The 14,634-nt window shown below is 36.5% G+C and overlaps 1 protein-coding gene across 5 annotated transcripts in view; it reads left to right on the top strand.

The window, feature by feature from the left end:
- Positions 1–10,307, top strand: part of CCSER2 (coiled-coil serine rich protein 2) — a 168,305-nt gene extending 157,998 nt beyond the window's left edge. For 4 of the 5 annotated variants that reach the window (XM_039218064.1, XM_039218066.1, XM_039218068.1 and 1 more), the window contains one exon: positions 5,539–10,307. In XM_039218064.1, the coding sequence (XP_039073995.1) occupies positions 5,539–6,357 (819 nt within the window). In that variant the 3' untranslated portion in view covers positions 6,358–10,307. The remainder of the gene's footprint in view (positions 1–5,538) is intronic. The other variant, XM_039218065.1, reaches the window with a different exon arrangement.
- Positions 10,308–14,634: the final 4,327 nt, after the last annotated feature.

The following is a 14,634-nucleotide window of genomic DNA, read 5'->3' as shown; positions in this document are numbered from 1 at the left end:
TTTTTTGTGCTAATGCTAGAAATCTTTGAAATGGTATGGAACAGTGAAGGTCAGGTTTTTCTCTGTGATGGGTGCTAATTTACCTTTCCTTGTATTCAGTTTATTCCCACCAATAGGTCGCTTGCAACCACTTTTTGCCAAAAATAATGCTACATAGTGTGGCTTGAGTTTGGTGTCTGTGTAGGATAGATCAGTTAAGAAAGAAAGTAGAGCATTCTCCAGGAAAGTTAATATCTGAATGTCGGTATTTAATTTGCCTGTTAAGTTTTTAAAATAATCTTCTGGGTATACCACACATTCTGAAAGTTTGTAAACTCATTGGAATTACACAAATAATAATATAGTTTTAGTGCTACATTTTAAATTCTCTGTCAGTTCAGATTCTGGCTGTGCCATTTGCTAAAATGTGTGAATTTCAGTATGTTACTGTATTTCTTTAGACCTCAGTTTACTCATTGACAAAAATAAGACAGTACTTTCCACTGATAGTCTTGTGATATGTAGAGATGATGCATGCAAACTTAGTGTTTGATTATTTACCCTTGGAGAGAAGGGAAGCTGTTCTCTCAGAGCCCAGAATATAGCATTTCTCAGGTATTTGTAATGTGTCAACCACTATACTAAGCACTTTGTATGCATGTTATCATGTATTATTTATAACAATTCAGTGAGGTGTAAATACTGTTATCCTCATTTTATAAATTATGAAATTCCATCTCAAACTAGTAAGATAATATACCCAATATCTCACCGATAGTAAGTGATGGAATCAGAACTCAAACCCAGATCAGTCTGACTCAGAAGCTAAATGATTCAGTATTGTGTTATACTAGGTCCTCTGTATAACTGTGTGAAATTTTTTCTATACTTTGATGTGCCTTGCATCTCCTGGCTCTATTTTATCTTCAGGAAGGCACTTAAGGAACTTCTGTGTCATATCAGATATCCCTGCTATCGATTTAACACATTTAGATAGAACTGGCATTACTGAAATATTTATTTGAAGCCTAGAGCCCTCTTATTCTGTAGCAACTAGTTTATTATACTGCTATAAAAACTTGACTTCCCCCCCCAAATCCCATTAACAAAAGATCCATAGCTTGAATTCATCATTCTCACACCTTAAAAATCATAGGTGACATTTTTTTGAGCACTTTTGATGTGGTAGGAGGTGTGCTAAGTGTTTTTGTATGTATAATCATGTTTAATTGTTAGGATTAGAAATGGAATATAGTTTAATGCTTGTTAAGACAGTTTTCCTTATTTATTTCATCCAGAAATATCCATTTAAAACATACTCGTGGCTTAGCTGGTAGGTCATTACGGGAAGTGCTGTGTTCCTGTTAGCTTGTAATTCTTCCTGCTGTCCTTCTAAATGTTAATCATTATCTTTTTTTCTGTTATATGATTTTTTTCATCAGTTTGTTTTAAACTTGTTTTTATTTGGTTATTAATACTGCATCACAGACCTAATAGGGAAGTATCATTTTGATTATTTATTACCAAAGAAGCAATTCTGGAATATATCACTTACTAATACTCATTTATTAATTTATCTAGAAAATATGTATTTGATCCCTACTGTGTGCCAAGTACAAGGGATACCAACTGCAAGAACAAAAATTAAAGCATGGTACATGCCTGTAATGAGCTCATATCTCTGGTTATCTTTGTAAGCTGTTCAAAATAAACATTTAAGATGATCATTGAAGATCCTGCCAATCCCTTGCAGTTATCTAGTAGTGCCTCTGGCAGTCTTGACCTTGATATCTGTAACCATGTTTCTGAGAATTCTCAGAATGGTATGCCAAGTTAGATGTATCTAACTAAAAGTAAGACTTGAAGTAGTTGAGTCTAGTTAGAAGCACCTAGCTCTTTAAGTCTGGGATGGTTCCACATTTTGAAAAAAGCTTCAGTAACCAACCATTCTGTAAGTTGCAGGGATGAAGTACTAAAGCTGTACTTATTTGTGACTACAGTGAGTTGCCTGAATCCTGAGTTTTGGGTTGCTGAGGCTACGAAATGAATAGGCTGTGGGCAACTTCCCTAGAGGCATTTTATTTGGATACAGATTAGGAAGTACCTCATCATGTATCTCCAAAGCCAGAAACCTGGGATGCATCTTAATTTTTTTCCAAACAGCTGCTTACCTGACTACCTTTAAAATCTCTTTAAATCCTTTCCAGTTTTGCTTTCAGTATATTATTTTAGACCCTTATAATTTATCACCTGGGCTATTAGCAGTAGCATACTACCTGGCTGTTCTGCTTACAGTCAGTCTTCCTGTATGTACCCCACTAATTCCGTCAAAGTGACATTGTAAAATAAACATTGTTATCTTATTATTCCTCTGTTTAAATTTATCAGTGTTTCCCATCATCTGTTGCATAAAGTCAGAACCACTTAGCTTGACATGAGTTTCTTTATGAGCTGGCCCTTGCCTATGGCTTTCCCATCAGCACTGTGCTCTCCAAATTCAATCTAACAATTTGAAGTTACTAGAACATACCAAATTCTCTTTTTTGTCTCTGTGCTTAGCATGTACTGGCACTCCACCCTGAATGTTCTTCCCTTCTTGTGTACTTGGCAGACTCTTAACTCTTCGTAAAACTCAGTTCAGATGTTTGTGATTCTTGGATTCTACGACCCCTATAATCAGGCATATTTTTTCTTTTTGTTCTCTTATGTTGGTTTGCTTGAGGCATGGTGTCATTTGTTTACCTATTTCCCTCACCAGGTCTCTCAACCATAGGAACAACATTGTATTAAGCTCCATATTTTTTCTATACCTAGTACAATGCATGATATATCATAGACATTTAAAAAAATGAATGATCTTTGATGTTCTTTCCTATCCATTAGAATATGGATTTTTTAAATATATATTTTTAAATGCATTCTAAAGATGTCTGAGGGCATAGAAGCAGTAATGAATGTGGGCAGGATGAATTGTTAACATCTTGCCTTTATGTTAATACCGTTGAGTGTTTCGAATTTGGAGGAAATTGTGCTGCAGGCAACAAGCTATCAGAACACATCCCTGTTTTGTTTGCTTGAGGTTAAGACGCAGTTTGTTTAACTCAGCAGTAGTTAATTGATGACAATTTAGTCCTTAGTGGGTAACCAGCTCTACACAATCTTCCACATTTAGGAGCAAGTCATTTCCTTGGTCCTCACTGTAGTCACATCTTCATCTTCTTCAAGAGACTTTTTCTTATGGTAGTAGAATTAATTTCCAAACTAGTTTTCAAATAAATAATAAAACAACATTTATTTAGGGATAGGGAAACTAGACCACAATTAATAAAAATAAAAAATCTACATTTTTATAAAGCATTTGGAAGCCACTAATTTATTCACTGTAAATTTAAGTGATAGGTACTTTTTATATAATTGTTTAATTCTTCTTAAGACTCAAAATTTTATTATTCTAAAAAGCCTGATTATTTCTAATTCTTTAATATTTTATATGGAGCTTTATTGCATTTAAGCAGCACATCTTCCTGCTCTAGTTCCATTTAGTTCTCTGATAAGCAGTAGTCAGTTGTGTAATAAAATTACAGTAGTCCCCTCTTATCCATGGTTTTGCTTTCTGTATTTTCAGTTACTTGCTGTTGGCTGCCATCTGGAAGCAGATGATTGTCCTTCTGATGTATTGTTGGAAGATAGTAGCCTAATGCTATCTTACAACCCCATTATCATTCACCTCACTTCATTTTATTACCTAGGCATCTTATATCACATCACAAGAAGAGTGAACACAGTACAATAAGATATTTTGAGAGAGAGAGAACAAACACATCTACACAACTTTCACCAAAGTAATTATTATTGTTGTTAATCTCTTATTGTGTCCATCTTATAAATTAAACTTTATCATAGGTATTTCTGTATAGGGAAAATCATAGAAAATGTAGGGTTCCTTACTGTCTGTAGTTTCAGGCGTCCATTGGGGTCTTGGAACATATTCCTGTGGATAAGGGAACCTGCTTTAATCAGGACAACCCAGGTCGGTTCACAGGTCACAGGACCCCTCTTTTTGGAGATTTGGTTTTCTTAAAAATAAGCTTATTAATTAGGATATCATACCTTTTCCTGCTTTGAGCTCACCTCATATGTTATATGTTATTTCTTACTAGCAATAGACGTATTACAATGAAGTCATTTTTTAAATTTAAAGTCATCAATATTTTCAAAGGTCTTAAGTTGCTTTAATATTTTTAACTCAAGATGAGAATATCTTTTGAATAGTTTTAAAGGTCAGAAGAAGTGAAAAAGGAAGGCACATCCCATTTCAGTCAACCATTTGATGCTGCACTTTTCCCTTCTTGGGTTGCTTTTTTTTCCCTTTTGGTAGATTTTTGTTTGCTTACTATAGTCCTCTGTATTTTTACTAATCTTTCTAAAATGTATGATCACTTTCACATGGTCATTTTTTTTCTAGGGACCCCCTCCCCCCCCCCGCAAAAAAAAGTCTGTTGAATTGATTGTAATTGCCTGGTGATTTTAGCACTTTCTTTCTAGAAGGACAGTTTATTCATTCTGTGGTGATTTATTGTGAAAATGCCCAGTGACTTTAAGGTCTAGGACATTTAGCTTTTGAAGCAGAAACTGAGATGGCTTATTTTTTTTAAAACATTCTAAAATAAGAGTTTAATGTAATGTATTCTCTATAAATTTTGAGTAGTCATTGCCTTGGTTTTACTATTGTTTTGAGTAGAAAGTTGGCCATATATCATCCTGGCCCACCGTCCCTCTACAGGTCACTGAACTTTGTTCTCAGTCATCTGTAACCCTGCTGTGACCTACTTGACTGCAGGCTCTGGCAGCCATCATCCAGTACTAATCAAGAAGGTGAAAAAAGTGACCAAACACAAATGATGCCGTGTAAATAGATTTGCCTGTTCTGGTGGAGAAATTAGACATACTATGTAGATTTATTCGTGGATTAGTGCAGTTAAAAAAAGTTATTAGTAAAAACTGATCCTTTAAATATGTTTCAGAGCCCTTTGGCAAACTTTTTTGTATTTTCGGCCCCATCATTTAATAGAAAGTATATATGTATTGTGTTTATACATTGATAACAACCTCACCTGTAATAGGACATGACCAGTAGGCTCTTTCCAAAAGTAATAAAAGTTAATGTTTCCTCTGATTTGTACAGAATATAATCACAAGTGCTATAGACATCATTTTGTTGAGCTTTCTTACATGTAAAGTTTTAAATACTAATGAATCAAGGCAGGAATCTTTTTTTCTATAATAAATAAGTACTTTAAGATTTTTCTTTTCCCATTTTTGTTTGACTTCAAATCTTGTTTAGTGTTGACTGCCTGTATCATTTTTTGTTTGCATTATCACTCTTGTATGTGTCTCATGAATTCACTTGAATATTGCAATTTATTTTTCAATTTAAAAAACCCACATACTTCTCATATTAAAACATAAGTATCAACACGCTCTAATTGGAACTTCTGTTAATTCTGGGTGGCATTTGTAAATTGAATTGTTGCTTAATGTTGTTTTTAATTTTAATAGCCTCAAGTACTACAGCCTTCCAGCAGCCTTCCCAGACCCACAGACCACGCCCAGGGAAAACTAATAAAGCCGCAGCATATCGAGGCCCACAGTGAATGCACAAGCCAGGGCATACATCAGGGTGTTTCACATCTGGATGAAAGCTTTACACATGGCTTACAACAAGAAAGCAACTATAGTCTGGAAGACCGGCCTTTTTCGTCAAGCCCAGAGTTCACTGAGGATGTGGCTAAGATTACACCTTCTGAAGCAGACTTGAAAATGACCATGAATGCTCAAGAGCCTTATCATTCGACAAATAATCAAATTAGTGACATGCAATTTGTACCCACTTCTCTTCAGACGCTTCCCCAGTCAAGTACAGTAGACCAGGCTACGAGAGTTGGAAGAAATCAGTCTTCACTGGAAGGCTACACATCCCAGCCCAAGTCCTTACTGCTTTTTAAGCCGTCCATCTCAAATTCTTTGGTACCTCCTCCAGTTTCTGAATCATCTCCAAGTAGAACTCCCACTTGTAAAAAGTCACCAATAATCACACCGTGCAGTTCATCAAAACTGCAGCCAACATCTAGTCAAACAAATCTTGCAAGTAATTCAAATCCAAAAGCATCTAAGCTCCGCCCCCCTTCTGGCTCTTTTAAACAAAAACAAATAAGCAGCTCCCAACCAGAGCCTCAAAACTTCCAGGCCAAGACAAGCATCCCAAGGCCACTAACAAGAAGAAAAGAAATCATGCAGAATCTGAATGGCAATTTGAATTCTGGGGATTGTTTGGCCTCTAATCGATATTCCCGACTTCCTAAACCAAAGATACATTAAGTACATAGCCATCACCTGCCAATTTGTTTTTTTAAAAAACAATCTGTTCTTTACTAGCTTTACACGCAGTTTGCTACTATGATGGAGGTTCCATTGAAAGCTTGCAAATCTTAAAAAATTAAAATATGGAAGCTTCTAATAGTTTGGCTCTTCCATTTTGTGTCCTGGTTGAAGTACACAGCATTTGAGCATATTTGTCTCAGGTAAACACAAAAGTTTGCTTACTCATTTCAGAGGGCTACAGAAGGCTCTAATCATGTTATCCATCCCTCTGCACATCAGAAAGTTCATAATATTCCACTTAGCAGGCAAGAAGTGTGCTTTGTTCATTTAGTCCTTCTAAGGTCTGTATTAACTGTGGTTCTCAGAGCCTCGCCCTTTTTCATTTGTCCCTCTTGTGAATATGGTTACTGTTTTAACTAAAGACACGGTGATAACTGAAGATGGTAGTCTGTAAGTAACATTCTGGCCAGTGATTTGTATATTCAGAAGGTCTATGCAAAAGCTTTGTGATGAATAAAAGAGATCAGGCTTTTAATGGAAAGTCTATGTAAGTTTTATTTTTCCTTGCTAGGATCAGCCAGCTAGTCCCAGTATTTATTTATTTACCAAAGTCTCCTGGTTAAAAATGTTTCATATGCTGTAAAAATCAATTACATGTTGCTTTAGCATCTTGTTTTACATACACACACATATACACATACACACCATTTGTGTTTGTTTTTGCTACTCATAAATTTTGGAAAGCTTGGGTTACATCTTGAAGTCTATACCTAAGGTGTATTCATTTTGTAACACGTGTTGTTGGTGCTAGAGAGTTTTGCTGGCAATTCAGTTTTGAACCCTATAGGCTTATGGATCCATGATAGCTGATTGAAGGTTCCACAGTATATATTTTAAATTAAGTCTTTATTATAATATTTGTATTTATTGACTTTCTGCTATTATCTGAAGACTGGAATAATGGACTTGAAATGTTTGCACAAACCTTTGATGAGATATAAATACGTCACAGATAGGGATTGAAACTATTTTCTATAGCAAAACAGTTAAAATATTTTGAGGATAATTATAAACTTAAGACTATCTTGAGAAAGCTGGAATTCTTAGTGGGTTTTTTTTTTTTCCTGAGTTTTCCAGGTTTCCCTTTTATGTTGGCATGTTTGAATGGCAGTTTCTTGAAAAGTGGATTTGGGATGAAAAATAGAATTGGAGAGGGGGACATTGTGTTTCACTAAAAGCTTTTTTAATGTTCTAGGAAGGTAGCTGTGGAACCGCCAAGGGACCATATGCACTAACATAATCATGCTGCGGGCCACTCATCAGATGGCTCAGTAAATTTGCCCTCTGTTCTCCCACATCATGTCATCTTTAGGCTGTTCACCTATTGCTGCTTTGATTAGAATCAATGTCTTTCGGACAAATAGGCTTTTACAAAGTTGATTTTTGTTGTGATCAGCTGACCAAAAATGTATCATAAGGGATTATGATCAAAAAGTCACTCAAAGTTCTGGGGATTTTGTTAAAAAACATACACTGGTGAAATTGCCCCTTTTAAGAAAAACAGCAAGTGCTCTCATGGAAATTTCAAAAGAGCTGTTAACTCTCAGTTTAATGCAGTCATCCCTTACCTATCAGAGGACCATTCGAGTGAATTTGCTGTTCACTGGATACAAAAACCATTCTTGAATTTGGTAACAGGTGAGCAACATTTGACAGCACTTCTGTCAGAGAAGCATTGAAGTTCAGGAAGGTTTTCACATAGTCCAGATACTGTTAGTGTAAAGTACTCAGACCTATCAGCAAAGCTTTGTTCCCAGATACAATAAGCAATGGCTGACAGATGTAAGTGGGTACCTGTGGTGTTTTATCTTGAAGGAGAAAGAAAACAGATCTCGTATATTGCAAATAGGATGTTATTACACTATATTTTTCTAAACTAAAACATTGGTGAATTGGTTTTTGGTTTATTTAGAAGTTGGTGTAGACTCTTGTGAAACATTATTTACATGTAGGCCTTTATCTTTAAGGGAAAAGTTGAAACTTTTACTTTATTTTTAATCCCCTAGTCTGAGGGAAATACCTTTGTTATATAAAAGTGTTGACTCCTGAAATCTGTTTTTTCCTGTCTTTTTCCTGCTCTATTTTTTCTCTCTGATGAATTTACATAAAAATTAACCCACCCATTTATTGATTTCTCTGTACTTTTGTTGAGCCTCAGTCTTGGCTCGTCAATATCATTATGAAGTATAATATATTTAGGAGGAAAATAAATCTAGGATGCTTGTACAAAACAAGTTTTGCCTGCAGTTTTCCTTTAAAAACTGCATGAATGTTTCTTTAAAAACTGCTCCTTATTAGTAAAAGTTAAGTCAGAAATGAGGTGAGGATGTAACTCACCTGAATAATCAGGGATCACTCTCAGATTTGGCTTGATCTCTGTTTAGTGCTTCTCTAAGTCAGCTCTGTGCCAAATCCTCCTCCATGGGAACTCAGATCACTTTTTTTCTGAGTTCTTGTGATTTTGGTGATGATGGCTGCAATGTAGGAGTTATAAATCCTAAAGAAAAAGTTTTTTGGGGGGTTGGTTAAGTTTCGCATTTGTGAAAGAGAAAATAGAGCATGTAGAATTAGACATTTGGCTGTTGATGGGATGCATATCAAATTCTTAGAGAAAGGTTAGCCTAAGGAGTTAATCAGTACAGGTGCAGATGATTTTAAGGCATTAAACAAAGGATTATATAGTTATATCATTTAGAATGTTTCTAATAACAGGCCGACTAGCATTTTTCTTTTGGAGTCTCATTTTAATTTGTGCAATATTTTCAGGCATATAGACTACTGTTCATTGTATTTATATAGATGTTAGGGAACTTACTACTAAGTATTTTAACAAGTAAAAATCTGAATAATGAGAGAAAGTATCAGATTTGCACTTTAAATGAGCTTAATTGCTTGGAGTTGTGCCTGGAATGCCTCCTATTGGGCGTGGCTTTCTTTGTTGAAATGAATTTCTCTATAATTGTTGCTGTTTGAAGTACAGCCTTTCACAGAATTATATCCTCAGCATGTCACTTTACTCATTAAAGCACTAAGTTCTTTGAATGTTTCATGGTACCCTTAAGTATTTTACTCAGTGCATCAAAGAGAACATGATCCCTCACCCCCACCCCGCCCCGCCCTAGCTGTCACTTCTGTGTCTTCTGTAGCAAAGATGGTTGTTGCAGATACAGAAGTACACTTTTCAGTTCTGAGCAGAGTTGTCATGATGATTTCCTGGTCTCTGGGGCACTGAAGATGTAATCTGGAGTCACCAACCAGGCCTTCAGTGAAATCCAGTAAGGCTGCAGCATAGTTCAGTTTACTCTTCATCTTACACAATGGTTTTCGTGTTTATAAATTAGTTGGGGTGGTTATGTTTGCATGCTTATGCACACATTTGAAAATTACTTATAGCTGTAATACAGATACCTGGTGTTTTTCCTTGAGGATGATGACATTGCTATTTTTCTTAATTCTGATGCTTGAATTATATTTTCTAATTTTCTTTCCACACCTCCCTTCAGTTTTTCTGCTGCAGCAGTTTGAAAGGATATGTTTGGATAAATGATTCTGATGGTGGGCACCAATCTACAACTATGCTATTAATTAAAAATACATCATATATTTTAACTGTCTTGGGGAAAGCTACCCACTTTCTCCTTGTTAGAGCATCACCATAACAAAATAATACTGACCCTAAGAATTTAAAGTCATTGCTAACTAAAAACAAAAACACCACAATCTTTAATATCTGCAGTATTGTTGTTCCCGTTGATTTGAAAAACAAGTTCAGAGTAAATACTGTATATTAGAATTTGCTTGTAAAATGAACTACAAAAACTGGATGTAAAGTCTCTTTCCTGAAAATGTTGGCATAGTAAATAAAAATAAAGTTCATAATTATAAAATCTTTCTTGTCCTTCTCAACACTGCCTTCCATAGAGTACTTTGTCTCAGATACCTTGTTCTACACAGAGATGCAAAATGCTGTTCTCATTTGGTTGTGTTTTCTTTTCAAACTCTGTCATGTCACATACTCCCCTCTACACCCACGTCACTTTCACCCCTGATCGAGTAGGAGTTGAGCAATAGTTGAGTGTTACCACAGACTCTGTAAGTGATCGAATACATCAGTTTCCATTCTCATCAAATGGCTGCTTTATCTTAGGAAAATATTGTGATAATGGATAGTTTTTACTTAAAAAAATATTAGCACCCTGAGTGAGAATGCTGCCTATAAGAGGAAGACATTGTAATTTTGATTATTTTATTTTTTTAAACATTACCTATACAAAATAACCTAAAGCCACAAAGTGCTTTATGAAATTCTATGTAGTTTTTAGGAACAAAAAGAACAGGGCATTTATAATTTATTTTCCAATTTAACTGTATGTGATAGTCCTTATATAATGGGATATAAAAAGTTGACACTTGATTAATTATTAATCCAAAATGGTTATATAAATGCTGAGAAAAGAATGAAGAAACTTTCACTACTAACAAGTTTGGTAATGACATTTACCACTTCTTAAGACATCTGTATCAGTTTTAAGGCCCTGTGAGTTAATAGCAAGTATTTTCTTACACTTAACTCCAGATTTTTCTTTTTTAGTCTGTAATCAAGTGTAGTAATTTCATTGGTCTTTCATGTTCATGCCATAGTTTCTATTCTGTAGAATAAACAAGTACAGGTTGATTCAGACTTCTTATCTTAAGTAATTTTTGTGGATGTCTTTTGGGTGTGAGTCCTGTGCTGGCTGCTGGGTGTGCTGAGATGAAAACCACATGGTCCCTGACTCATGGAAATGAAGGACCCATGGGTGGTTCCAACATCATGCCATCCTCTGCGGGAATGCCCTGTTCATCATCTTGTCTAGAACATAGCAGTAAAACTCCTTTTCCTCTCATTTCATTTCATTCTGGGCTTTAACTGCCTTTTACTATTCTCTTCGTTGCTTCTATATAAATTGTTGGTTACATGTCTTCATTTCCCTTTTACAATCTGATACGATTCAAGGACTCTTTAGCCATATTGGGTATTCTTAAATTCTCTGCCTTTTCTTTCTTAGATCATTAGTCAGGATTTAATTTTGAGGCTTCTCAACTGTCTTCAGCCACCTTCCCTTTTAGATCTTGACCCAGAAGATCTCATTTACTGAAGTCTTCCTTTAACATTCAGTTTATGTCTAGGCTTTGTTGCCTTCTATCCCACTCTCATGTAATCTAGTATGGCCTACTTGATAATTTTGGCTACCTGCCATTTTTTGCTATGTAATCTGGGATGAGAAATTCAAATCATCTGGAGGAGACTTCTCATTCATTAATCCCCGCCCCCCCCCAAAAAAACCCCTCAGATTAGCATCCACGTTTTTTTTTGTTTTTTGTTTTTTTTTCTATTTTAGGAAACTCATTTTTTTTTTTACAAATAGTTTATTGTCAAATTAGTTTCCACATAACACTCAGTGCTCATCCCCACAAGTGTCCTCCTCCATGCCCATCCCCCCTCCCCCCCACATCCATCAGTCCTCAGTTTTTGTCAGCATTCAAGAGTCTCTCATGGTTTGCCTCTCTCCCTTTCTCCCGCCATTTCCCCCCTTCTTCTCCCCCTTGTTCCTCCGTCAAGTTCCTCCTAATCCTCCTATACGTGCAAACATATGATATTTGTCCTTCTCTGCCTGACTTACTTCGCTCAGCATAACACCCTCAAGGTCCATCCATGTTGCTACACATGGCCAGATTTCATTGTTTCTCATTGCCATGTAGTATTCCATGGTATAGATAAACCACATCTTCTTGATCCATTCATCTGTTGATGGACACTAGGCTCTTTCCATGTTTTAGCTATTGTGGAGAGTGCTGCTATGAACATTGGGTAGCATCCACGTTTTAAAAAGAGAGCGAGAGGGGGGTAAAAAAGTTTCTCACAGACATTTCTCTGATCTCCCAGCTGTAAAAATAGTATTGCTTATTTTCCAGATTTTGGAACATAACCTGTTATCTAATCCACATGTAAATTTATTCAGGCATTCATTTTGAGAGTGAATAATGCCTCTTTGGTAATATTTTAGGTGACTAATAGTTTTCTGCAAAAGTACATGTCAAATGTTCACCTGCTAAAGTGAAAAGCGCCTGTTTTTCTTTCACTACTCACAGTAAATATTGTTAAAATGCCTGTTGCGTGCCAAACTCTGGATTTGATCTTGTGGTAGGGGCTGATGAGACCCTTTCTGCCTTGGAAGAGATCGAATTCCAGCAGGACAAGACAGATCCCCAAATGATAAACTGTAAGAGGGTTACCTCCAAAGCCATTCTCCCTTGGCAAATGTGCATTTGTGTTAGAATTTTTTTTTTAATTTCAACTAAACAAAAATTAGATCATTATCACATAATCTGTAGTAGGTAGTGATACATTCAGTGACCCTGAGACATTTTTAAGCATGGGATTAGTTCAAAATACTTTTGAGTTCTAGGGAATTTTCATGAGAAGTTTTAGTTGAAACATTACATTTATGTAATATAAATTAAAGGTAGTTTAAATGCAAATATGAATTGTAATGAAAAAATAGGATCTTTGACAAATTATTAGTTCATGCTTTTTCTTAAGTTGTGTTCTAGATGAATGCTGAGATGCAAATACAGGCACTCCAAACACCTTGGTACCTCAGTCAGGTTGAAAGTTCTAGGGCTAGACAGAACTTGGAGGAGATGTCTGAGAATGGGTTGGGGCGTGAGCTGAGCAGCTCATCTCAGGACCCCCTGAGAAGCCTAGGCCTTGGTCTGACTGCTCTCATTCTAAAGGGGGCTTGGGCTGAGGGAAGAGGAGTAGAGCATAGTGGTCTCCTCCCTTCGAGAGCTCCCCAGGAATTTCAGGGAGAAGCAGAGGAGACCATGGATTTAGAATCAGTTGTGAATGTTGCAAAAAGCATTAAGTCGCAGAATGGACCAACCACAGACATACAAAAGGCAATAAGACATGAAATCTTGACCTTTGCTAGTAGAGGAATGTAATAGTAGAGAATGGCAGGCCATTTATATATACCTTTGTATGTAAAGAGCTATTTAAAAGAATGGAAAATAAATTTCTGACAGTAGGGGAATGACAATTCCCATATGAAAATCCATTATGAAGATTATTCTGTAGTCACTTAATGTCTTAAAGAATATTTACTCAGAATGTGTTCACATCATAATAGCATTTACTCAAAAGTACTCACACCATAACTGGGACAAAAGCAAAATAACAAAGCTGTGAATGTGCTTGTAAATACGTACATAAAAAAGCAGCAGTGAAGGATGGTGATAGAATTATGGGTGGTTTTATTTTCTATCTTCATATTATACTTTTTCTGTTTTTTCTAAATTAAGAGACCGTTCTTATAATCAGAAAAGGGTTGGGTTATTGTTTTTATTATTTTTGTTTGTTTTAAACACCAACGTCATTTCTATTGCCTAAGCAACATTTGTAAAGTACCCGGGACAAAGGCATTCAATAACTGATCCCTGACTCCACACCTCCGCTTCCCCTACACATTACACTATTTTGAGCCCACTTTATGAGAAAAGAGAGTTGGGTCACCTGGTCCTTAGGGATTTCTGACTTTACTCAGGGCTGTCACCACAATCCTACAGTCTTCATTTCAGTTTGGGACCCAGAAGTAGACCTGGAGCCTTCCCTGAGCATAGCTGATTTGGACTATGAATTAGTAAAAATTTTAAAAAAAATTTTTTTAATGTTTTATTTATTTCTGAGAGAGAGAGGAGAGGAGGGTCAGAGAGAAAGGGAGACACAGAATCTGAAACAGGCTCCAGGCTCTGAGCTGTTAGCACAGAGCCCAACATGAGGCTCGAATCCACGAACCATGAGATCATGACCTGAGCCGAAGTTGGAAGCTTAACCGACTGAGCCACCCAGGTGCCCCTATGACTTAGTAAAATTAAGGGGGATAGCTAGTAAAGCCACAGGAACCTTCACTGCAACCAGGCTTCCTCCAAGGTCCTGCTATTGCCTAGTTTGCCTTTGAACTCTTACTCGTCCCTCAGGATTCCATCTTCCTGTCCTACTTTCTCGGGTTCCACTGGGTTTGCACAGTACCTGGGAGCAGTCTCCTCTGGGAGCCCTCAACACCCTGGAGGGTGTTGGTCCTCTGCACCAGACCTCACTCCTCTAGGACTGCCACTCATGCCTCTCGTTCTGGTTACTGGCACGTTGTTACATGAATGGCCAAATGGAAGGTC

Source organism: Hyaena hyaena, unplaced genomic scaffold, assembly GCF_003009895.1.
Source record: "Hyaena hyaena isolate Hyena2069 unplaced genomic scaffold, ASM300989v1 scaffold_734, whole genome shotgun sequence".
In the NCBI taxonomy this organism is placed as follows: Eukaryota; Metazoa; Chordata; class Mammalia; order Carnivora; family Hyaenidae; genus Hyaena; species Hyaena hyaena.
Note: the sequence above shows the minus strand (reverse complement) of the source record. Positions and strands in the feature narration are given on the sequence as shown.